This window comes from Schistocerca cancellata, chromosome 3, assembly GCF_023864275.1.
Source record: "Schistocerca cancellata isolate TAMUIC-IGC-003103 chromosome 3, iqSchCanc2.1, whole genome shotgun sequence".
NCBI lineage: Eukaryota > Metazoa > Arthropoda > Insecta > Orthoptera > Acrididae > Schistocerca > Schistocerca cancellata.
The window spans coordinates 845354339-845381720 of NC_064628.1; the positions used below are offsets into that span (position 1 = coordinate 845354339).

At 40.2% G+C, this 27382-nt stretch overlaps 1 protein-coding gene across 1 annotated transcript in view; it reads right to left on the minus strand.

Annotated features, from left to right (window-relative positions):
* The window catches only part of LOC126176603 (toll-like receptor 2), a 400052-nt gene extending 380599 nt beyond the window's left edge, over positions 1–19453 (minus strand). Inside the window, exon 1 of the mRNA XM_049923763.1 lies at positions 19089–19453. Coding sequence (XP_049779720.1) covers positions 19089–19103 — 15 coding nt within the window. The 5' untranslated portion in view covers positions 19104–19453. The remainder of the gene's footprint in view (positions 1–19088) is intronic.
* Positions 19454–27382: the final 7929 nt, after the last annotated feature.

Here is a 27382-nt window from a genome sequence, read left to right on the forward strand (position 1 = left end):
TTTCTTCAATTTACTCTCAAATCATATTCTGTACTCAGTAGGCCGATCATTCCAGTCAGCACATCCTGTAATTCTTCTTCACTTTTACGGAGAATAGTAATGTTATCCGTGAGTCTTAACACCTTGAATTTTAATTCCAGTCTTTCTTCAATTTACTCTCAAACCATATTCTGTACTCAGTAGGCTGATCATTCCAGTCAGCACATCCTGTAATTCTTCTTCACTTTTACGGAGAATAGTAATGTTATCCGTGAGTCTTAACACCATGAATTTTAATTCCAGTCTTTCTTCAATTTACTCTCAAACCATATTCTGTACTCAGTAGGCTGATCATTCCAGTCAGCACATCCTGTAATTCTTCTTCACTTTTACGGAGAATAGTAATGTCATCTGTGAGTCTTAACACCTTGAATTTTAATCCAGTCTTTCTTCAATTTACTCTCAAACCATATTCTGTACTCAGTAGGCTGATCATTCCAGTCAGCACATCCTGTAATTCTTCTTCACTTTTACGGAGAATAGTAATGTCATCCGTGAGTCTTAACACCTTGAATTTTAATTCCAGTCTTTCTTCAATTTACTCTCAAATCATATTCTGTACTCAGTAGGCTGATCATTCCAGTCAGCACATCCTGTAATTCTTCTTCACTTTTACGGAGAATAGTAATGTCATCCGTGAGTCTTAACACCTTGAATTTTAATTCCAGTCTTTCTTCAATTTACTCACAAATCATATTCTGTACTCAGTAGGCCGATCATTCCAGTCAGCACATCCTGTAATTCTTCTTCACTTTTACGGAGAATAGTAATGTTATCCGTGAGTCTTAACACCTTGAATTTTAATTCCAGTCTTTCTTCAATTTACTCTCAAATCATATTCTGTACTCAGTAGGCTGATCATTCCAGTCAGCACATCCTGTAATTCTTCTTCACTTTTACGGAGAATAGTAATGTTATCCGTGAGTCTTAACACCTTAAATTTTAATTCCAGTCTTTCTTCAATTTACTCTCAAATCATATTCTGTACTCAGTAGGCTGATCATTCCAGTCAGCACATCCTGTAATTCTTCTTCACTTTTACGGAGAATAGTAATGTCATCCGTGAGTCTTAACACCTTGAATTTTAATTCCAGTCTTTCTTCAATTTACTCTCAAACCATATTCTGTACTCAGTAGGCTGATCATTCCAGTCAGCACATCATGTAATTCTTCTTAACTTATACGGAGAATAGTAATGTTATCCGTGAGTCTTAACACCTTGAATTTTAATTCCAGTCCTTCTTCAATTTACTCTCAAACCATATTCTGTACTCAGTAGGCTGATCATTCCAGTCAGCACATCCTGTAATTCTTCTTCACTTTTACGGAGAATAGTAATGTTATCCGTGAGTCTTAACACCTTGAATTTTAATTCCAGTCTTTCTTCAATTTACTCTCAAACCATATTCTGTACTCAGTAGGCTGATCATTCCAGTCAGCACATCCTGTAATTCTTCTTCACTTTTACGGAGAATAGTAATGTCATCCGTGAGTCTTAACACCTTGAATTTTAATTCCAGTCTTTCTTCAATTTACTCTCAAATCATATTCTGTACTCAGTAGGCAGATCATTCCAGTCAGCACATCCTGTAATTCTTCTTCACTTTTATGGAGAATAGTAATGTCATCCAAGAGTCTTAACACCTTGAATTTTAATTCCAGTCTTTCTTCAATTTACTCTCAAATCATATTCTGTACTCAGTAGGCTGATCATTCCAGTCAGCACATCCTGTAATTCTTCTTCACTTTTACGGAGAATAGTAATGTTATCCATGAGTCTTAACACCTTGAATTTTAATTCCAGTCTTTCTTCAATTTACTCTCAAATCATATTCTGTACTCAGTAGGCTGATCATTCCAGTCAGCACATCCTGTAATTCTTCTTCACTTTTACGGAGAATAGTAATGTCATCCGTGAGTCTTAACACCTTGAAGTTTAATTCCAGTCTTTCTTCAATTTACTCTCAAATCATATTCTGTACTCAGTAGGCTGATCATTCCAGTCAGCACATCCTGTAATTCTTGTTCACTTTTACGGAGAATAGTAATGTCATCCGTGAGTCTTAACACCTTGAATTTTAATTCCAGTCTTTCTTCAATTTACTCTCAAATCATATTCTGTACTCAGTAGGCTGATCATTCCAGTCAGCACATCCTGTAATTCTTCTTCACTTTTACGGAGAATAGTAATGTCATCTGTGAGTCTTAACACCTTGAATTTTAATTCCACTCTTTCTTCAATTTACTCTCAAATCATATTCTGTACTCAGTAGGCTGATCATTCCAGTCAGCACATCCTGTAATTCTTCTTCACCTTTACGGAGAATAGTAATGTTATCCGTGAGTCTTAACACCTTGAATTTTAATTCCAGTCTTTCTTCAATTTACTCTCAAATCATATTCTGTACTCAGTAGGCTGATCATTCCAGTCAGCACATCCTGTAATTCTTCTTCACTTTTACGGAGAATAGTAATGTTATCCGTGAGTCTTAACACCTTGAATTTTAATTCCAGTCTTTCTTCAATTTACTCTCAAACCATATTCTGTACTCAGTAGGCTGATCATTCCAGTCAGCACATCCTGTAATTCTTCTTCACTTTTACGGAGAATAGTAATGTCATCCGTGAGTCTTAACACCTTGAATTTTAATTCCAGTCTTTCTTCAATTTACTCTCAAATCATATTCTGTACTCAGTAGGCTGATCATTCCAGTCAGCACATCCTGTAATTCTTCTTCACTTTTACGGAGAATAGTAATGTTATCCGTGAGTCTTAACACCTTGAATTTTAATTCCAGTCGTTCTTCAATTTACTCTCAAACCATATTCTGTACTCAGTAGGCTGATCATTCCAGTCAGCACATCCTGTAATTCTTCTTCACTTTTACGGAGAATAGTAATGTCATCCGTGAGTCTTAACACCTTGAATTTTAATTCCAATCTTTCTTCAATTTACTCTCAAATCATATTCTGTACTCAGTAGGCTGATCATTCCAGTCTGCACATCCTGTAATTCTTCTTCACTTTTACGGAGAATAGTAATGTCATCCGTGAATCTTAACACCTTGAATTTTAATTGCAGTCTTTCTTCAATTTACTCTCAAATCATATTCTGTACTCAGTAGGCCGATCATTCCAGTCAGCACATCCTGTAATTCTTCGTCACTTTTACGGAGAATAGTAATGTTATCCGTGAGTCTTAACACCTTGAATTTTAATTCCAGTCTTTCTTCAATTTACTCTCAAACCATATTCTGTACTCAGTAGGCTGATCATTCCAGTCAGCACATCCTGCAATTCTTCTTCACTTTTACGGAGAATAGTAATGTTATCCGTGAGTCTTAACACCATGAATTTTAATTCCAGTCTTTCTTCAATTTACTCTCAAACCATATTCTGTACTCAGTAGGCTGATCATTCCAGTCAGCACATCCTGTAATTCTTCTTCACTTTTACGGAGAATAGTAATGTCATCCGTGAGTCTTAACACCTTGAATTTTAATTCCAGTCTTTCTTCAATTTACTCTCAAACCATATTCTGTACTCAGTAGGCTGATCATTCCAGTCAGCACATCCTGTAATTCTTCTTCACTTTTACGGAGAATAGTAATGTCATCCGTGAGTCTTAACACCTTGAATTTTAATTGCAGTCTTTCTTCAATTTACTCTCAAATCATATTCTGTACTCAGTAGGCTGATCATTCCAGTCAGCACATCCTGTAATTCTTCTTCACTTTTACGGAGAATAGTAATGTCATCCGTGAGTCTTAACACCTTGAATTTTAATTCCAGTCTTTCTTCAATTTACTCTCAAATCATATTCTGTACTCAGTAGGCCGATCATTCAAGTCAGCACATCCTGTAATTCTTCTTCACTTTTACGGAGAATAGTAATGTTATCCGTGAGTCTTAACACCTTGAATTTTAATTCCAGTCTTTCTTCAATTTACTCTCAAATCATATTCTGTACTCAGTAGGCTGATCATTCCAGTCAGCACATCCTGTAATTCTTCTTCACTTTTACGGAGAATAGTAATGTTATCCGCGAGTCTTAACACCTTAAATTTTAATTCCAGTCTTTCTTCAATTTACTCTCAAATCATATTCTGTACTCAGTAGGCTGATCATTCCAGTCAGCACATCCTGTAATTCTTCTTCACTTTTACGGAGAATAGTAATGTCATCCGTGAGTCTTAACACCTTGAATTTTAATTCCAGTCTTTCTTCAATTTACTCTCAAACCATATTCTGTACTCAGTAGGCTGATCATTCCAGTCAGCACATCATGTAATTCTTCTTCACTTTTACGGAGAATAGTAATGTCATCCGTGAGTCTTAACACCTTGAATTTTAATTCCAGTCTTTCTTCAATTTACTCTCAAACCATATTCTGTACTCAGTAGGCTGATCATTCCAGTCAGCACATCCTGTAATTCTTCTTCACTTTTACGGAGAATAGTAATGTTATCCGCGAGTCTTAACACCTTGAATTTTAATTCCAGTCTTTCTTCAATTTACTCTCAAACCATATTCTGTACTCAGTAGGCTGATCATTCCAGTCAGCACATCCTGTAATTCTTCTTCACTTTTACGGAGAATAGTAATGTCATCCGTGAGTCTTAACACCTTGAATTTTAATTCCAGTCTTTCTTCAATTTACTCTCAAATCATATTCTGTACTCAGTAGGCTGATCATTCCAGTCAGCACATCCTGTAATTCTTCTTCACTTTTACGGAGAATAGTAATGTCATCCGTGAGTCTTAACACCTTGAATTTTAATTCCAGTCTTTCTTCAATTTACTCTCAAATCATATTCTGTACTCAGTAGGCTGATCATTCCAGTCAGCACATCCTGTAATTCTTCTTCACTTTTACGGAGAATAGTAATGTTATCCGTGAGTCTTAACACATTGAATTTTAATTCCAGTCTTTCTTCAATTTACTCTCAAACCATATTCTGTACTCAGTAGGCTGATCATTCCAGTCAGCACATCCTGTAATTCTTCTTCACTTTTACGGAGAATAGTAATGTCATCCGTGAGTCTTAACACCTTGAATTTTAATTCCAGTCTTTCTTCAATTTACTCTCAAACCATATTCTGTACTCAGTAGGCTGATCATTCCAGTCAGCACATCCTGTAATTCTTCTTCACTTTTACGTAGAATAGTAATGTTATCCGTGAGTCTTAACACATTGAATTTTAATTCCAGTCTTTCTTCAATTTACTCTCAAACCATATTCTGTACTCAGTAGGCTGATCATTCCAGTCAGCACATCCTGTAATTCTTCTTCACTTTTACGGAGAATAGTAATGTCATCCAAGAGTCTTAACACCTTGAATTTTAATTCCAGTCTTTCTTCAATTTACTCTCAAATCATATTCTGTACTCAGTAGGCTGATCATTCCAGTCAGCACATCCTGTAATTCTTCTTCACTTTTACGGAGAATAGTAATGTCATCCGTGAGTCTTAACACCTTGAATTTTAATTCCAGTCTTTCTTCAATTTACTCTCAAATCATATTCTGTACTCAGTAGGCTGATCATTCCAGTCAGCACATCCTGTAATTCTTGTTCACTTTTACGGAGAATAGTAATGTTATCCGTGAGTCTTAACACATTGAATTTTAATTCCAGTCTTTCTTCAATTTACTCTCAAACCATATTCTGTACTCAGTAGGCTGATCATTCCAGTCAGCACATCCTGTAATTCTTCTTCACTTTTACGGAGAATAGTAATGTCATCCGTGAGTCTTAACACCTTGAATTTTAATTCCAGTCTTTCTTCAATTTACTCTCAAACCATATTCTGTACTCAGTAGGCTGATCATTCCAGTCAGCACATCCTGTAATTCTTCTTCACTTTTACGGAGAATAGTAATGTCATCCGTGAGTCTTAACACATTGAATTTTAATTCCAGTCTTTCTTCAATTTACTCTCAAACCATATTCTGTACTCAGTAGGCTGATCATTCCAGTCAGCACATCCTGTAATTCTTCTTCACTTTTACGGAGAATAGTAATGTCATCCGTGAGTCTTAACACCTTGAATTTTAATTCCAGTCTTTCTTCAATTTACTCTCAAACCATATTCTGTACTCAGTAGGCTGATCATTCCAGTCAGCACATCCTGTAATTCTTCTTCACTGTTACGGAGAATAGTAATGTCATCCGTGAGTCTTAACACCTCGAATTTTAATTCCAGTCTTTCTTCAATTTACTCTCAAATCATATTCTGTACTCAGTAGGCTGATCATTCCAGTCAGCACATCCTGTAATTCTTCTTCACTTTTACGTAGAATAGTAATGTTATCCGTGAGTCTTAACACCTTGAATTTTAATTCCAGTCTTTCTTCAATTTACTCTCAAATCATATTCTGTACTCAGTAGGCTGATCATTCCAGTCAGCACATCCTGTAATTCTTCTTCACTTTTACGGAGAATAGTAATGTTATCCGTGAGTCTTAACACCTTGAATTTTAATTCCAGTCTTTCTTCAATTTACTCTCAAACCATATTCTGTACTCAGTAGGCTGATCATTCCAGTCAGCACATCCTGTAATTCTTCTTCACTTTTACAGAGAATAGTAATGTCATCCGTGAGTCTTAACACCTTGAATTTTAATTGCAGTCTTTCTTCAATTTACTCTCAAATCATATTCTGTACTCAGTAGGCTGATCATTCCAGTCAGCACATCCTGTAATTCTTCTTCACTTTTACGGAGAATAGTAATGTTATCCGTGAGTCTTAACACATTGAATTTTAATTCCAGTCTTTCTTCAATTTACTCTCAAACCATATTCTGTACTCAGTAGGCTGATCATTCCAGTCAGCACATCCTGTAATTCTTCTTCACTTTTACGGAGAATAGTAATGTCATCCGTGAGTCTTAACACCTTGAATTTTAATTCCAGTCTTTCTTCAATTTACTCTCAAACCATATTCTGTACTCAGTAGGCTGATCATTCCAGTCAGCACATCCTGTAATTCTTCTTCACTTTTACGGAGAATAGTAATGTTATCCGTGAGTCTTAACACATTGAATTTTAATTCCAGTCTTTCTTCAATTTACTCTCAAACCATATTCTGTACTCAGTAGGCTGATCATTCCAGTCAGCACATCCTGTAATTCTTCTTCACTTTTACGGAGAATAGTAATGTCATCCAAGAGTCTTAACACCTTGAATTTTAATTCCAGTCTTTCTTCAATTTACTCTCAAATCATATTCTGTACTCAGTAGGCTGATCATTCCAGTCAGCACATCCTGTAATTCTTCTTCACTTTTACGGAGAATAGTAATGTCATCCGTGAGTCTTAACACCTTGAATTTTAATTCCAGTCTTTCTTCAATTTACTCTCAAATCATATTCTGTACTCAGTAGGCTGATCATTCCAGTCAGCACATCCTGTAATTCTTCTTCACTTTTACGGAGAATAGTAATGTTATCCGTGAGTCTTAACACATTGAATTTTAATTCCAGTCTTTCTTCAATTTACTCTCAAACCATATTCTGTACTCAGTAGGCTGATCATTCCAGTCAGCACATCCTGTAATTCTTCTTCACTTTTACGGAGAATAGTAATGTCATCCGTGAGTCTTAACACCTTGAATTTTAATTCCAGTCTTTCTTCAATTTACTCTCAAACCATATTCTGTACTCAGTAGGCTGATCATTCCAGTCAGCACATCCTGTAATTCTTCTTCACTTTTACGGAGAATAGTAATGTCATCCGTGAGTCTTAACACATTGAATTTTAATTCCAGTCTTTCTTCAATTTACTCTCAAACCATATTCTGTACTCAGTAGGCTGATCATTCCAGTCAGCACATCCTGTAATTCTTCTTCACTTTTACGGAGAATAGTAATGTCATCCGTGAGTCTTAACACCTTGAATTTTAATTCCAGTCTTTCTTCAATTTACTCTCAAACCATATTCTGTACTCAGTAGGCTGATCATTCCAGTCAGCACATCCTGTAATTCTTCTTCACTGTTACGGAGAATAGTAATGTCATCCGTGAGTCTTAACACCTCGAATTTTAATTCCAGTCTTTCTTCAATTTACTCTCAAATCATATTCTGTACTCAGTAGGCTGATCATTCCAGTCAGCACATCCTGTAATTCTTCTTCACTTTTACGTAGAATAGTAATGTTATCCGTGAGTCTTAACACCTTGAATTTTAATTCCAGTCTTTCTTCAATTTACTCTCAAATCATATTCTGTACTCAGTAGGCTGATCATTCCAGTCAGCACATCCTGTAATTCTTCTTCACTTTTACGGAGAATAGTAATGTTATCCGTGAGTCTTAACACCTTGAATTTTAATTCCAGTCTTTCTTCAATTTACTCTCAAACCATATTCTGTACTCAGTAGGCTGATCATTCCAGTCAGCACATCCTGTAATTCTTCTTCACTTTTACAGAGAATAGTAATGTCATCCGTGAGTCTTAACACCTTGAATTTTAATTGCAGTCTTTCTTCAATTTACTCTCAAATCATATTCTGTACTCAGTAGGCTGATCATTCCAGTCAGCACATCCTGTAATTCTTCTTCACTTTTACGGAGAATAGTAATGTCATCCGTGAGTCTTAACACCTTGAATTTTAATTCCAGTCTTTCTTCAATTTACTCTCAAATCATATTCTGTACTCAGTAGGCTGATCATTCCAGTCAGCACGTCCTGTAATTCTTCTTCACTTTTACGGAGAATAGTAATGTCATCCGTGAGTCTTAACACCTTGAATTTTAATTGCAGTCTTTCTTCAATTTACTCTCAAATCATATTCTGTACTCAGTAGGCTGATCATTCCAGTCAGCACATCCTGTAATTCTTCTTCACTTTTACGGAGAATAGTAATGTTATCCGTGAGTCTTAACACCTTGAATTTTAATTCCAGTCTTTAACATTACTTTTATTTCCATCATTGCTTCTTCGATGTGTAGACTGAACAGTAGGAGCGCAAGACTACATCCCTGCCCTTCACCTCTTTTAATCTGAGCACTTCGTTCTTCACCTTCCACTCTCATTATTCCCTCTTGGCTCTAGTACATGCTGAATATTGCCCGTCCTTTCCTGTAGCTTACCCCTATTTTCGTCATAAGTTTGAACATTTTCCACGATTTGACATTGTCGAAAGCCTTTTCCAGGTAGGCAAATCCTAAGAAAGTGCTTTGATTTTTTGTCTTGCTTCTGTTCTCAACCGCAACGTCAAAACTGCCTCTGTGGTACCTTCACCTTTCTTAAAGCCAAGCTGACCGTCGTGTAAAACATCTTCAATTTCCTTTTCCATTCTTCTGTATATTATTCTTGTCTGTAGCTTGGATGCAAGAATTATTAAGCACATTGTACGATAATTCTCGCATATCTCAGCAATTGCAGTCTTCGGAATTATATGGATGACGTTTTTTCGAATGTCCGACAGTATATCGCCAAGCTTATACATTCTACACACCAGCGTGAACAGTCCTTTTTTACCACTCCCCCCCCCCCCCAATGGTTTTAGAAACGCTGATGGAATGTTACCTATTATTTCAGCCCTATTGGATCTTAATTCTCCCCAAGCTCTTTCAAATTCCGATTCTAATACTGTATTAACGATCTCTTCTATATTGAATCCCGTTTCTTCTTCTATCACTTCATCAGACAAATCTACCCTCTCGCAGAGGCCTTCAATGTATTTCCACCTACCCGCTCTCTCCTCTGCATTTAACAGTGTAATTCCCACTGTACTCTTTACGTCACTACCCTTGCTTTGAATTACACCGAAGGTTGTTTTGACTTTTCTACATGTTGAATTAGTATTTCCGCTAAGTCACTTACGTCAGAGGATTTCCCTTATTAATCGAATGCTCCACTTTTATACGTTGCTTTCCGCGTCTCATGCCTGCAGAGGTGCTACGCGGCGTTCAGTATCGCGTTGATCAGTGGTCACTATGCGAACGGCCTTGCCACAGTGGCAGCACCGGTTCTCGTCGGGTCAACGGAGTTAGTTCTATCCGGCTCGGCTAGTAGCAGTTGGATGGGTGACCGTCCGAGTCTGCGGAGGGTTGTTGGCAGGCGGTCCACATTCGCCCTTGAGGAGCTACTTGGTTGAGAAATAGCGGTTTAGGTCACGAAAGCTGACAACGGCTGGAAGAGCTACCATATGCGCCTGTATATCCGCTTATAGCGACGACTAAAGGCTGACGTTGATACTGCTGTCGCTCGGTACCGCCCGGCTTTCCAAGGTCTGTTCGGGCGGAGTTTAGTTTTTAGCGCGGTCATGATGTTTTCGTTCATCATTGTGGAGATAAAAATTAGTGTTTGTGGGTGAAGAAGATATCTCCAGAACCAGCACCCACCAATCACTGGCTCATATATCTGGGGCTGTGCGTTTTCGACTGTTGTGCATTAGAGAGTTTGTGGGTCATAGCTGTTGTGGTTGTGGAGATACATTTTAAGTGGTCGCCATCACATCGTTGTGGTCTTCTGTTCCCTTTGCACCAATGTATTTTTCAACAGAAGAAATAGATATCGTTCTGAAACATTATCGAGCTTTTACTAACGTTCTAGAATGTTAACAAATGTTTTTGAATCCTCTGCAATATTGGAGTGCTTCTTAGAATACATTTCAGAAACGGTACATGTCGCACTGAAACGCACTGCGTCCAAATCGTCACTTTTCGCAGCCTAGTAAAGAGAGAGAAACAGCTCTTCGAAAAATTTGGTGAACGAAGAACTGTTGCATGAGTGAACATAGAATACAGAACAAAATAGAGGAACATTTAAATGTACTGATACTACGATAAACCAGGTCGAAAGCTTCAGCTACATGCCATATGACACTACAGAAAAATGCTGATGAATCGATGGATTGATAGATAGATTGGGTAACTAATGAGAAGGTATTGCATTGAGTTGGGGAGGAAACACTTTGATAGCGCAAGTTTTCTAAAAAAAAGAAAGAAAAGGGCAAACTAGCTGGAGAACTGTTGCATCAAACTCAAACCTGTCTCCGATGAAGACAGCAACAACCAAAACAACTCATCTTTCATTAATTCGTCCCCTCGGTCTATCCCTGTGCCTTGGAATCCAACAAAGAACTTTTTTGGTTCATCTATTTGCCAGACTACATTCCCACCCATCTTCATTTCCTTTTCCAGTACATAGTTTCGTCTATCTCGCTTTCTGTACCCTGACCTGTTTCTTCGTTTACCTGTCTCTCCTGGTAATACAAAATGTGTATTCTGCATTACTCGCTGAGAAGCCACCAGTTTTTCAGTGGTTGCCGATTTTAAAGCCCTCTGCCAGGACAAGAGTGCCAACTTTTCGGACACTTCGCAAAATTAGTTTAGAAAACCCTATTCAGCTTACCAAAAACACTGCAATCCAGTTTTATTCAGGTATATATTTCTTTCCAGTCACACCAGTCTTTATCTTCATAGGACATAAACACAAAAACTTATCTCGTTCTGTGAGTTCCTTGCTAATTTAAACTATCTTCTTTTGCACATGTCGATTATATGTTATGTTATTGTAAGTGATTTTAAAGCCCACTTCCGAACTTGCTTTATTAAGTTCCTCGTATCTTCTTCCTAAGCGTATCTGCGCTAAAGTCGAAGGGTTCAGTGTCACCAACGAAACAAAGGTGATTCTGAAATTGCGATTAACACCTAATGCTACTTCTTTTACGGAGATGAAGGATCTGAGAAGCTCCTCAAGGGATGCTGATAACAGTTTTGCTTGTACTGAGTTCTCTGCACTGTAGTTTAGACTATAATAATGAAGTCTAGAAGAACTGAAGTATAGAACTTTCACCTATTGGGTATGTAGAATTCATTGTACACTTTCTCACGAAAACGCTCCTAAGCAGTATTTCAAACTACGTTTGCAGAAACGTTTGTTAGGCACGTTTATTCACACACAAAGTATAATTTCGGTACTAGATAAGATTGTTTCCAAATTAACTGCGCACTAGAAAGTACATACAGTGTGAGAAGCCTGTTCCATGTGTCCCTTGAAACAGAGATTTAATTTTATCTTCTGTGAATGTTACGTGTAATGATTTGATGCAGATCCGTAAATTTCTGTTCGCTGTGTTAGAAAACATAGGTCATATATCATAATATCTCACTTTTTTCTAAATCCCACGATCTCATCTCTCAGATGACGTGTCAGGTCCCCAAAAACATGTCAATCCGTTCAGTAATTGATGCCGAACGCGATAGCTCTATGACAACACGCTGAATTTAAAAAATAAGATCTAGGTCCCAAGCTCCTATATCCGCCTAAGAAATGCGTGTGTTATCTTTTAGCCACAGTGTTTAAAAACAATACTTTTAAATGCCAGCGGATGAGAGTTATACTGTTTGGACTCCGTGCACCACGTCCTCTGAAGGGACGTGAGAAGTTACTAATATAATAAGATTAATTTTTTGTTGTTTTTTTTCCTTTCCTCGCCTTTTCGTTGTGCTTAGGAGGAGCGTTACAGTAGTGGAAGTTTTAGATTTCTTCTTTACACAATTCGTAATAGACGGTTTGAGTAACTGCTGTTTGTTGTTTTCTCCTGCTATGTATTAAAAGGTTTCTACGTAAATAAAAATGCATATAAACATACTAAGGCGTGATGAAAAGTACTGTACAAGATTTTTAATGTGAAAGCTCTTAAAACGTTTAAAATGGATCAAACGTTATTTGCATTCCACATCTTTATTCTTCAAGTCTACAAATTTATCTCCCGACTCAGTCATCCTGTCACGAACACATATCTCGCGACAATACAGCAGTTTGTTGATTACCGTCACTGTAGAATGTGTGATCTTGTTGACGGAGCCACAGACTCACCATTGCTTGTACCGCTCTATCACTATCAAGGTGTCGGATTGCTGCAGATGAATTGTAGCCTGTAACATGATGGTGTGTAGCGCAACTATGTCGATGCTTGACAAACAGCGTGCTGTAGTATAGTTTCGAATTCGAAGAGTTTCTCTCCTCCAGCATGACAACGGCAGACCACACACTGCGTCGTCTCCCATAGCATCCATAGCATAATGCTGCTCCCATCAGCCTGTGTCCATGGCGCGCTTCAGGCCTCCGTTACATCGATGACGGCGCTTGTGGAGACGACCATCGAACTAGTGTAGCAAAAATGTGATTCTCCAAAAGAGCCGACATGTTTCCGTTGATGGACGGTCGAATCCCGATTGTCCCGTGCCCACTGCAGTCTTAATTGACGATGGCGTTGAGTCAACATGGGAACAGGTAGTGGAGGTCTGCTGCGGAACTCCGTGTCCCACAATGTAGAATGAACGGTGTGATCTGAAACACGAGTGCGTGCACCAGCATTGCGCTCTTTCGGCAGAGATGCCACAAATCACCACCTATCCTACTTTACGCAGCAGACATGCGTCTAAACCCCACGTTCTACATCTACATCTACATACATACTCCGCAATTCACCATACGGTGCGTGGCGGAGGGTACTTCGTACCACAACAAACATCTTCCCTCCCTGTTCCACTTCCAAACAGAACGAGGGAAAAATGACTGCCTATATGCCTTTGTACGAGTCCTAATCTCTCTTATCTTACCTTTGAGAGGTGGCATGAGCCCCCTCTCATATTTCTATCTTACGATTTTCCTCTCTAACTGCATGCAGTGAGAAGTCGCTATTCCTTCACACGCGGACTTCCCACGCAGCATCTCTCGTCACCCTGGTGGTCCGGTGACAGGCGGGCTCTGTTGATCTGGAAAGCGTTAAGCCGACGGGTGTGAGGAAGTCGAGTGAATGCTTTGCAGACGCCGGCATTGTCAAAAGACACGCCCGGAGGGGTCTGAAGTAGCGGCTGGGCTAGAGGTTCCGTTACTTCGCAGAAACTTAGCGAAAACACTTTCTGGCGGGCTACCAGCGAGGCGTGGGAATGACTTGTGTACCCAGGCAGTTGTGGCGGGAAAATTCCCGCGCTTTCTGCAAAATAGTAACTGTGATTGGCTTGCTCAGGGCATAGCTCCGTGACGTAGCAAAATCAGCGCAGAAATTGGCGCCAAGAATCTCCATTGGTGGAATGGTAGTGCTCCGGCAATAGAGTGGAATTTTCCGCCGGTTTTCGAGTTGCTGATTGGAACGTTTAACCACGGCCACTGTCGGCCTGTACGGATGCTCTAGGTAGTCGGCTCTCGCCTTTCGGTCGAGGACGTCGAAGCAACCAGCCATCGCCTCCGGTACGCCAGATCATGTTCTGGCAGTTAAGAAGACAGTTTGGTAATGTATGTCCACAGCACCGGCAGATAGGGATTTTCCTAGGTGATAATCAGAGCTCAGCAGAGTGCGCCTGTTCGTCTTTTTCTAACTTTGTTCTGTCTTGAGTAGCAGCAATTAATGTTGGGTTAGCTGTGTGTCTCTCTTAAGATTTGAGTGGCAAGGAATTGGCTCCACATACCACTTCGTCTTAAACCTCACAATCTAGTTTAGGGACAACTTCACCTTCATAGCGTTTGTTTGAGTATCCAATTTGAGCCAATTTGATGTATTATAAATGTTTCATGTGTTTTTGTTTATTATTTTGTGTTTAGTCTTAATAAATAATATTGTTATTTTGGACAGAACTTTCATTCTGTTAATCGGTAGAGCAACCCATCATTTCTCACTACGTTAATGAAACCTTCCTTTATTTAACTTATTTATCAAATTAAATTATTGCAGGTGCCAAACTCTTTTCTACTCCACTTGCAGGGTTGATTACAGTCAGTTCGTGTATATTTTTTAATCCATGTGCAACAGCAAAAGTCGGAGTTAGAAAGGGGGGGGGGGCTTAGAGCATCATTTATATATGGAGATTCTAGAAGAATTTAGTGTTAAATACACTGCTTGCCCCAGCACCTCGCAGTCTTTCCGCGAAATATAAGTTGGCGGCAATAAAATTGTACTGCAGTCACCCTCAAATGCTGGTTCTCTAAATTTCCTCAGTAGCGATTCACAAAAAGAACGCCTCCTTTCCTCTAGAGACTCCCACCCGAGTTCCTGAAGCATTTCCGTAACACTCGCTTGATGATCAAACCTACCAGTAACAAATCTAGCAGCCCGCCTCTGAATTGCTTCTATATCCTCCCTCAATCCGACCTGATAGGGATCCCAAACGCTCGAGCAGTACTCAAGAATAGGTCGCATTAGAGTTTTATAAGCGGTCTCCTTTACAGATGAACCACATCTTCCCAAAATTCTACCAATTAACTGAAGATGACTATCCGCCTTCCCCACAACTGCCATTACATGCTTGTCCCACTTCATATCGCTCTACAATGTTACGCCCAAATATTTAATCGACGTGATTGTGTCAAGCGCTACACTACTAATGGAGTATTCAAACATTACAGGATTCTTTTTCCTATTCATCTCCATTAATTTACATTTATTTATATTTAGAGTTAGCTGCCATTCTTTACACCAATCACAAATCCTGTCCAAGTCATCTTGTATCCTCCTAAAGTCACTCAACGACGACACCTTCCCGTACACCACAGCATCATCAGCAAACAGCCGCACATTGCTATCCACCCTATCCAAAAGATCATTTATGTAGATAGAAAACAACAGCGGACCTACCATACTTCCCAGGGGCACTGCAGGTGATACCCTCACCTCCGATGAAAACTCACCATCGAGGACAACGTACTGGGTTCTATTACTTAAGAAGTCTTCGAGCCACTCACATACTTGGGAACCAATCCCATATGCTCGTACCTTAGTTAGGAGTCTGCAGTGGGGCACCGAGTCAAACGCTTTCCGGCAGTCAAGGAATATGGCATCCGTCTGATACCCTTCATCCATGGTTCGCAAGATATCATGTTCTGTGAAGATTCGTAGGCGTTCAACCAATTAGCGCCTAGTGGTAATTCCACTGTTCTTAAATGCACGTGAATATTCGAATTACATAGGAACCTGCGCTCGTTTTATTACAGACGTACTGGATTTCGTTAACTTTTACTCTATGAACATGGTCATTTCTGGTAGGAAACCATTTGTGCTGCCCTTATTTCGATCCGTTCAATATGCCCTGTTAATATGCATACTTGAGAAATATTCTAGAATCGACTGCTGGAATTTCCCTAATATTATACCAATGAACCGCAATCTGCCACCTGTTCTACTGAATCTATGTAACTGCTTCAGTTTATATCCTTGCAAACTGTTAGGCGGAGGTATTTGTATGTGTTGACAGATTTCAGATGTGACTCACTGGTATTGTAGTCATAGGATACGTGTTTTTCAGTTTCGTGAAATGCACAGTTTTACATTTAAAGCAAGTTGTCAGTCTCCAAGACGCTTAGAAACCACATCAAGATGTGACTGACGATGAGAACGCTAGTACAGTAACCTGATTTTGCAGAAACTTCGCTCAGTGGAAAAGGAGTCAAAATAAGCGAACATATGTCTCGGCATATCCGTAGATACCCAACCGTTTCTGAAAAAACGGATGTCAAAGTTTTAGAGGTATTTATGTTCCTCTTAGCGGTAAACTGGTCAGCCGAAGTAGTGGCGCAGTAGCCAGCGTTGCAGCTTCGTACCTTTACCCCGTATTCGAAACCTGATTATTTCTTTTACTTTGTTTTTCACTTATCAGCACATGTCAATATAAGATTACTACGTGCATGATTTCCAATGTATATTGAAATAACATTGTCCTTATTCGTCTACTAACTGTATATTTGGTGAATGAAAAAAAGAGAAAATTATTTGAAATTGTTTTCCGTGAAAGTCCTGTAGTATATCTTGATTCATAATCAAGTTCCATTTTTACCGAGTGAGATTCATACGGAGAATTTCGCTGTGGCAAATTTGCCCTCGCGCGATGTTCGTGGTCAGAATTTCTGTTTAGAATGTTTCTACAGTCGGTATCGTTGAAGCCAATGCACCAAACATTTCTGAAGAATAAGCATAAGAATAAAATATAAGAATTAATATAGTAATTGATGTAGGAATGAAATATAAGATGATGAGAATTTTGTTATGTGTGTCGACAGAAGTGCCGACACAGTGTTATTATGAAGGGGCCGAATAGGGCACGCGTCAACTCACGCCGTCCTGCGTTAAGTCTGAAACAGGATACTTCATAAATGCTATAAAGAAAAGAACGGAGCTTCTCGTATACTCAACTTTATTCGCCTGTGTGGTACATCTCCATGGTGAATACAAGTAAGACTCTCTCTCCAGATATGGTTAACTGCGCCTTGCTAGGTCGTAGCTATGGACTTAGCTGAAGGCTATTCTAACTGTCTTTCGGCAAATGAGAGGAAGGCTTCGTACGTCTAGTCGCTAGCAATGTCGTCCGTACAACTGGGGCGAGTGCTAGTCCGTCTTTCTAGACCTGCCATGTGGTGGCGCTAGGTCTGCTAGTACTGACAGTGGCGACACGCGGGTCCGACATGTACTAAATGGACCGCGGCCGATTTAAGCTACCACCTAGCAAGTGTGGTGTCTGGCGGTGACACCACAAATTTAATAGGAATGTAACTCCTGAAAATAACATACACACACATATAATATATAGGTAAATGTATGACACCTACTGTATTGAGAAACCCAGCTGTAATTTTACAATTAATATAACACCCTTGTAACGCATAACTTGTTAAGAAACATTCATGGAGTAACTTTCTACGGACATGTGTAGATAACTGAGTAAATAAATAAATACGATGATCAGGTTTCGAACACGGGGCGCATAAATGAGAGGCGGCGACGCTAGCCATTGCGATAGTAACTGATGGTTCAAGTGGTTCAAATGGCTCTGAGCACTATGGGACTTAAGTTCTGAGGTCATCAGTCCCCTAGAACTTAGAACTACTTACACCTATCTAACCTAAGGGCATCACACACGTCCATGCCCGAGGCAGGATTCGAACTTGTGACCGTAGCAGCAGCTCAGTTCCGGACTGAAGCGCCTAGAACCGATCGGCCACTCCGGCCGGCCGTAGCGGATACTTGTGGTTGTTATTATAATGGACATGTGGTTGTTATTGCATAACTTTAGCCCTCCCACATTCCCGGAGGCTCTCCTTCGTGATAGGATTCATGGAACACAACGTGTGAATGAATAAATGGAAGGATGAATATTACCTCCTCAGATTAAGGTATTTAGTGGCATCCTCAACACACGCAAAAGTCTAGTTCTGTTCACTTCAGACATTCGAAAGTTAGAAATGTAGAAGCATATTTGGCCTCAGGAGACTTAAACTAGAGGCAAAATTGTCACAGGAATCAGTATGTTCTGTAGATTGATGATCTTTATTGTCGAAAATGGCAGCGATCTAAAAATATTCACTAAGGTCCTGGCGATGTAGTTCGCCACATACAAAACGTTACAGCTGTAGTGCATTTCTTACTTGCTTATTTCAAGTTTCTACTACCAGTCACTTTTTATTTTGTGCTTAATCTAACATAATGCAACGCGTTTCGAACATGTTTTGTTCATCCTCAAGCGTTTGTACATACATACATACATCGAGTACATTCCTCGATGTATGTATGTATGTACAAACGCTTGAGGATGAACAAAACATGTTCGAAACGCGTTGCATTATGTTAGATTAAGCACAAAATAAAAAGTGACTGGTAGCAGAAACTTGAAATAAATAATTTTCCCACACTGTCACGGTTCACAAACATAGCCATTATGGCTGAAAATAAATATCTTACTTGTACTGAAAATGTCACGCATTGCCGATTAAAAAAAAAAAAAAAAAATGGTTCAAATGGCTCTGAGCACTATGGGACTTAACATCTGAGGTCATCAGTCCCCTAGACTTAGAACTAGTTAAACCTCACTAACCTAAGGACATCACACACATCCATGCCCGAGGCACGATTCGAACCTGCGACCGTAGCGGTCACGCGCTTCCAGACTGTAGCGCCTAGAACCGCTCGGCCACCCTGGCCGGCATTGCCGATTATTTTCACGTCATGTTCACGGATTCGCCGAGGCGTCTAGTGTGGATAGAGCTTCACGCTACTCTACAAAAGTATTACTGAATCACTAGTGAAGACAGAAGTTTCCTGTGACTCACCACGTGGAGGTGCATCTCTCGCAGTGCCGTCTTCTGTCGTCGCGTCACCGAACGCTGCACACGCACACAACTGAAAGGAGCACTACGTCAGAGCTATCGCCCACCTGTCAGTTCGATGACATATACGAGAACAACACTGAAGCTAGCGCACAACACTGACGCTGGCAAGTCACCGGAGCGGCGCCACGTGGTCACTTCCATCGCGTCGTGGCTGGCGGCAAAGAAAAGGTAACGAGTAAACGCGGCGTGCGGCCGTAAGCGCACGGAGGCCGACCTGTAGTAATATAGTTGCCTGTTGACAGTGCGGCTCGGCGGCGTTCACGAGGAAGCAGAAGCAGATAGCACGTCCGCCGTCTTTCCCAGCACGCGTTGCACAACACGCCGCCTCACCACTGCCCCCCCACTACCGCCCCGCGACCCCGCCGCCGCTTCGGCGGCCAACAGGTTGACGGGAGGCGGCGGCGAAGTCCTCAGCTAGCGGTGCGGTGCGCCTTACACGCCAAGGACCGGTTCTCCGTCCTGTCGGGTATTACAGATGATCAAATCTCTCGCTCTCAACTCGTTTCCACTGGCTCGGTCTTTTCTATACGGCAACCACGTGACGTAACTGAACACCGATGCATTTCGGAGGAAGGAAGGTCAGTTACTTATGGCGCGGGCCATTCCCGCAGTATACCGGAGTGACGTGGAACAGGTTGGTCGACGACTTTTTTAACGTTTCCTCATATAAACTATGAGGCCGAAACTTCTGGATCACGGCGCTGAACATTTCCACGTCAAGAATATTCCCCCACTACCGAATGGAGAACATTAGACAACAAGCAAAACTTTCTAGAACATCTAGAACTTTTCAGAAATTTCTAGAATATTTCTTAAATTTGCAGAATTTTCGAATTGATCATTTAAGTATGTTCTGCACTGAAAACTACCTTCCGGCCATCGAAATAGTGTGGAACGGAAACAGATTCCAGTAACTTCATTCCATTCTCAGCCCGACAACTTGCGATCCAATGCAGAACATTACTTACTTTACTTTACATGTGGCAAGGGCCTTATCGACCGTACGCCTGCTCTATGAGCCTCTTCTACTTCTGCCTGTCCAATGCGCTGTTTGTCCAGTTGCTACTGCTGTTCATCCTAGTTGTGTCCTCCCGAATGTTATCCCGCCATCTGATTCTGGGTCTCCCTCTTCCTCTCGTTCCATCTATTGTTCTGCTGAATGCCATTCTAGGTAGTCTCTGTCATTCTTGCTATATGGCCTGCCCCATTCAACCTTCTCCTCTTGAGCACTTCGACGATGTTACGGTGTTTGTACAGCCCTCTTAATACTTCATTTCTTCTTATTCTCCATTCCATTTTATTTTCGTCGTATACAGGTCCAAAAAGTTTCCTTTTTTACTTTTCTTTCGAATATTAACAGTTTTTCCTCATCTTTATTTCTAAATATTAATGTTTCACATCCATATAACATAACAGGTATAGTGGTCGATTGATATAAGCGGATTTTGAAGTTACTACTAAGTGATCTTTTTCTTAGAATTTTGATGAAACTAAAAAGTGTCTTGTTTGCTGTCGATAAACGGGCATCTATTTCTGTATCTGTTCTGTTGTTATTACTAAAAAGACTTCCTGGGTACTTGAAGTGGTCAACGGTCTTGAAACTGAATCCATCTACAGTCAGAGGCGCATCTTTTCTGGTTTTCTTACTTATGGGCGGGTATTCTGTCTTCTCTTCATTAACATGTAATCCTGTTTTCTCAGCAATTCTGTAGTAATTTTGCATCATTCTGATTAATTTTTTGGAACGACTTATTAGTGCTACATCATCTGCATAGGCAAGCCTCGTAATGTTGACATCCTGTAGCTGGATCCCTTGTGGACTGGTTTTAGAAAATTCTCTATCGATCTTCTCTAGGACAAGGTTAAATAAAATAGGTGAAATGGCATCCCCTTGTCTCAGTCCAGTGTACATCTTAAAATCTTCAGTTTCTCGTACCGGTGTCTTTATGACCTAAAGTTTCATCTATACACATTTTAACTAATCTAATTAATTTTGATGGTATTTTAAATTCCTTCATTATATTTAGGAGCGTCTGTCGGTGTATGCTATCATAGGCCTTTTTAAAATCTACGAATAATATGTGGACATCTACATTGAATTCCTACGCCTTCTCAGATACTTGTCTTAGGGTGAATAAGTGATCTAAAGTGGATCTGTTTGTGAGGAAACCGCATTGGCAGTCCCCAATCAGTTCTTCTGTTATTGGTACCAGCCTGTTTAATTGGCAGCTCGATAAGATATTGTAGGTGACATCCAGTGAGGCATTTCCTCTGTAGCTATCACAAACAAGTGGATCATTCTTCTTAAATATGGGCACAGAACTGCAGTTTTTCAATCTGCAGGAATGGTTTCTGTCTTCCAAATTGTTTCTATTAACGACTTTATTTCTAATTCCAGTCGTGGGCCTCTATTCCTTAATAACTCAGAGTATATCGTGTCCTCGCCAGATGCCTTGCTATTCTTTAATTTCTTTATTGCTTGTTGCATTTCATTTACTGATGGGGTAGTAACTGTATCAGCTGTATCAATTGTATCAAGTTCTTCAATTTTAAAGTAAGAGTGTGGGTCATTGCAGTTGAGAAGTTGTGAAAAGTATGTCTTCCATCTGTTTTGTATGTCACTTTTGTTGGTCAATATTTTCCCCTTACTGATCCTGTATAAACTGTTCCCTTTTATTGAATTTACCAAAGGATTTTTTTATGTCTTGATACATCTGCCTTGTCCTGTGATGTTGGAAATCATCCTCTGCTTCTCTGATCATATTGTTATAGTATTCCCTTTTCTCTTGTCTTAGGGTTCTTTGCGTTGCTTGGCAGAGTTTATAGTATCTTTCCTTCAATGTAATATTGTCTCTTTCTTTAATCCATGCATTCCTCTCATTTCTTCTTTCCTGGACTTTTTCTTGACGCTTTGTATTAAACCAAATTTTATTAGGTCGTTTTCTTTCACCTATGATTTTGGAAACTGCTTCTTGAATACAGCCCTTCAGGTGCCTCCATCACTTTCGACATCCTGTGGTTCTGCATTGGTCAGTCTCGGTTTCGTTAGGTTGCTTTTAATTTCTTTTTTAAAATTTTCTTTTATATCTGCTTTCGCCAGGTTTCCTATGTTATATCTTGTAGTTTCTTCTCTATTTCTATTTACTTTCCTTTTGAGTTTCACTTTCATTTTTGATGTTATTAACATGTGGTCTGTGTCACAATCCATTCCCCTAGACGATCTGACATCTTTAATATTGTTTTGGAATCGTTTCTGGACAGCTACATGATCTATTTGATTGACTGCCTTTCCGTCTGGTGATATCCATGTTCCTAAATGAATGCGTTTATATTGAAATTTTGTGCTGGTTATCGTGAGACAATTACTGCAAAACTTTCTAGGACGTCGAGAACTTTGCAGAAATTTCTAGAACACTCCTTAAATCTACAAAATATTTTTTGGATAGATCATTCCATTATGTTCTCTATCGAAAAATAGCTTCTCGCCATTGAAATCGTGTACGACGGAAACGGACTGCAGCAACTTCTTCCATTTCTCAGCCCGACAACTTGTGATACAGCTCTGCTGAATTCTCTGCTCCTTTTGTCAATCTATGGTCGACTGCTAGCACAGTATTTAGATTTTATCCATTGCTTCGGAAGGAAGGCTGGTTTCACGATATAAATTTTCACGAAACGAAAACTGGTTTTAATGTGAAAGAACAAAGAGTATCGGCAACTACATGAAATTGCTTTAAAAAATCCGTGTCTTTTTATTCCGACACTTTACTCATACATATCTCATCGTATGCTTCAGGTGTTCGCTTTAGGTTTCCTTTCTGAAATTATGCCAAACATTTCTAATGTTTATTGGAGGTCAGAAGTACCACGTATTCGCAGTTTCTACGGAGGTAGCTTAATTATTTAATACATCAATGGAAGTGAGCGTTTGGCGTCATTGGCCGAGAGGCCCCTTACAGGGCAGGTGCGGCCGCCTTGGTACAGGTCTTATTACAATCGACACCACATTGGGTGACCTGCGCGCCAGATGGGCGACAACTTTCAAAATCCTGCACCCTGACAAAATTACGTTTCAGATTTGTACTCTTGTAATCAAACGCAAAAATGTGGGAAACGTAACAACAACACACGGATCAATGTGTAATTTGGCATATATCTATTAATTTTCGTTCCACATGTTTGTAGCCAATTTACTCGCATATAAATCCAATTTAATCACTGCATCTCTCTATATGTAAACTGCAGCCGCTTGTTCGTGTCCGTCTGCGTATGAAGGCTAATCTCAGGAACTGGTGTAGCGATTTTGATCCACTTTCAACTAACAGATACACTGATAAAGGTTTACGGCATAGTAGAGAAGACAGCAGTTCCTTGAGAACGTAGCAGGCGGGATCAAATTCGCATCTGGTGTGGGGGTCTTCTGGTGTCTTTCTGTACACTTGCTGGTGATGGGGGAGACGATCAGTGGCATTTCGCCAGCATATGCACTCGGCAAAATGGTGTAGCCGGCACTTTCACAACACTTTTGCCACCATGCTCACCGTTACGTTTTACCGGCAGGGCACTGGCTGAGGTCGGATGCTGGTGGCGGGAACTTGTGATGGCATATTACGTTGCACAACAGCAGAAAAACGCTCATGTGTGAGAGGACTAGACTTCCAGTAGTGTCTGATGAGTAATATATACATAAACAGCATGTGACTGAAACTAAAAGGTTCTGGGATTGAACCCCGGCTGTGTAACTTTTTCTCACTCTACACTCTGCGTCTTAACCTAGCATTCGCTTCTCATTGATGTGGAGATATGAATTTCGAAATAATACGACAGTTTCAGACAACCAATTTCTGCTTCGCTCATATTTGCACTTGCAATTCGCACACTCTTAATCGAACAACGAGCAATGAGTTAATCGGCTTTAAAGTATCGTAATAAATATGAATTATAATGAAAAGATAGCATCTCATAATCAGGCTGTGGTGTGAGACAATTTGAAATAATCAAATATTTTAACCAACAGTTTTCCTGCAATCGTTTGAGAACAGACGCTTAGGGAAAAAAGAAAAGAATCTAAATTATGTGGTGTTTTATTTTTGATGCTACAAGCAAAACGTTTTCTGAAAAAGTACTTCAGGAACATTGGTTTGGTTACATGCAGTACGTTCTTTCGGCAGCGCAGCTTCTTTCCTTCCGCGAATGAAACCTAGAAGTGGACACGATACATTGCATGGCACGGCAAAGAAGTCTGCCATAAAAAGAGCACAACAACGGAGTGCAGCAACGAGATTCAACAATACATCACCACGAGTACTGAACTTCACAGCAGGAATACTGTTCAAATGGTTCATATGGCTCTAAGCACTATGGGACTTAACATCTGAGGTCATCAGTCCCCTAGACTTAGAACTACTTAACCCCAACTAACCTAAGGACATCACGCACATCAATGCCCGAGACAGGATTCGAAATTGCGACCGCAGCAGGAGCGCGGTTCCGGACTGAAGTGCCTAGAACCGCTCGGTCACAGAAGCCGGCAACAGAAATATTGTTAACACGAGTAAAATATGTACATCATAAGTCTTTTTAATACCTTTTTTATTTAATTAGTTCCACCTCAGACAGCCTCCGCTACATAGTACATCTCTCTCACACACTCAGACACCCATTATTCGCATACTACTGCATATTTACAATGGTTTGAAACATATTACATACATAACGATGAGCTCCCATCACTCCAAATGCTAATTTGGGACACACAACATTCATACTTCCGGACAGCTTTCCTGCCTTGCGCTGCTTATATCCTGTGACTTACACGATTACGGTGATGTTCAGTTACTTAACGCTATTCTCTGAAATTCATTCAGAACTCTCCGCAGTGGGTTGCAAACAAAATAATCTACGCCACACACTTTGTCTGACGCGGATACTTAATACTACTCTTGCGAAACAGGGCTGGGTCGCTAGTTAGAAATATGATTTCCGTGTGAATACATTCAACAATTATTGCGGTTGTTGTACTCGGACTTTTATTTTGATGTTCCATAAAATTGGGCATCACGGTAATTTTAGGCTGTGAGGAAGACATTTTGGTTGTAACAGAAATACAGTAGATGTAAAGCAAGACAGTCAGAAGCGGGGAGATGTAAGAAATAAGCAGAATAAATGTTACGAAAAGAATCATAAAGTAAGATGCTGTGTTTGAAAAGAACAGGGTTCATATACTTTTGAGAGAAAAGTTATTGGAACTAAATACAGGAAGAATCCGCTTTTCTAAAATCAACATAGTTTGTATCTGCGTCTACATCTACATCCATACTCCGCAAGCCACCTGACGGTGTGTGGCGGAGGGTACCCTGAGTACCTCTATCGGTTCTCCCTTCTATTTCAGTCTCGTGTTTTTCGTGGAAAGAAAGATTGTCGGTATGCCTCTGTGTGGGCTCTAATCTCTCTGATTTTATCCTCATGGTCTCATCGCGAGATATATGTAGGAGGGAGAAATACTGCTTGACTTCTCGGTGAAGGTATGTTCTCGAAACTTCTACAAAAGCCGGTACCGAGCTACTGAGCGTCTCTCTTGCAGAGTCTTCCTCTGGAGTTTATCTATCATCTCCGTAACGCTTTCGAGATTTCTAAATGATCCTGTAACGAAGCGCGCTGCTCTCCATTGTATCTTCTCTATCTCTTCTATCAACCCTATCTGGTACGGATCTCACACCCGTGAGCAGTATTCAAGCAGTGGGCGAACAAGTGTACTGTAACCTACTTCCTTTGTTTTCGGATTGCATTTCCTTAGGATTCTTCCAATGAATCTCAGTCTGGCATCTGCTTTACCGACGATTAATTTTAATGGCCATTCCATTTTAAATCACTCATAATGCCTACTCCTAGATAATTCATGGAATTAACGGCTTTCAGTTGCTGACCTGCTATATTGTAGCTAAATGATAAAGGATCTTTCTTTCTATGTATTTGCAGCACATTACACTTGTCTACATTGAGATTCAATTGGCATTCCCTGTACCAAGTTGCAGATCCTCCTGCATTTCAGTACAATTTTCCATTGTTACAACCTCCTGATATACTATAGCGTCATTCGCAAAAAGCCTCAGTGAACTTCAGATGTTATCCACAAGGTCATTTATATATATTGTGAATAGCAACGGTCCTACGACACTCCCCTGCGGCACACCTGAAATCACTCTTACTTCGGAAGACTTCTCTCCATTGAGAATGACATGCTGCGTTCTGTTATCTAGGAACTCTTCAATCCATTCACACAACTGGTCTGATAGTGCATATGCTCTTACTTTGTTCATTAAACGACTGTGGGGAACTGTATCAAACGCCTTGCGAAAATCAAGAAACACGGCATCTACCTGGGAACCCGGGTCTATGGCCCTGTCTATGGACGAATAGCGCGAGCTGGGTTTCACACGATCGTCTTTTTCGAAACCCAAGCTGATTCCTATAGAGTAGATTTCTGATTTGCAAAGACCGCAGCCTACCATGTTGCAGCTACGGGAGGAGTTTGAGAATGGTTTTTGTTTTAAGGCCAGACACCACAAAGATACGTACCTCATTCACATCTAGTTATCCACAAGGCACTTTAGGCCATGTGGTGGAGGGTACATTGTCTACCACTATCACACATCCCTCTCCTTTCCCCTCCCTCCCCATCCCCCTACAGCGTTATTGTTCTACTCTCGACTGTCGAAATATAAGGCTATATCTCTGAGTTTACCGTAATTGTCGTTTCATGAGGTGCATGTAAAAGTATGTAATGTGTTTCCAGAATGTAATGTGTTGCTTGACGTATCAGCTCAGAATTTTAATAGCAGCCCTCTCTGTGATGCACGATGCCTCTCTAACAGTGCCTGCCACTGAACGTGCATAACCATCTAAGTGACGCTCTAGCACTTGCTACAGGGACGCCCGACGTAATGCTCCGCTCTTCTTTGGATGGACACTTTTCATTAGGATTCCTCCAACGTATCTCAGTCCGGGGCCTTCCATTCCCGCAACTGATCATTCCACTTCAGATAGCCCAGAACGTGTACTTCTAGATATGTTACTGTTGTAAGAGATTGGAGTGATTTATCACCAGTGATGTGCTCAAACAGTAATAGCTCCTTCCGACTATCTATGAGCAAAAGGATTAAATTTGTTCATATTTTGGGACAGCTGCCAGTGATTACAGCACAGTAGATGTTCTTCAGATATACCTGCAAACC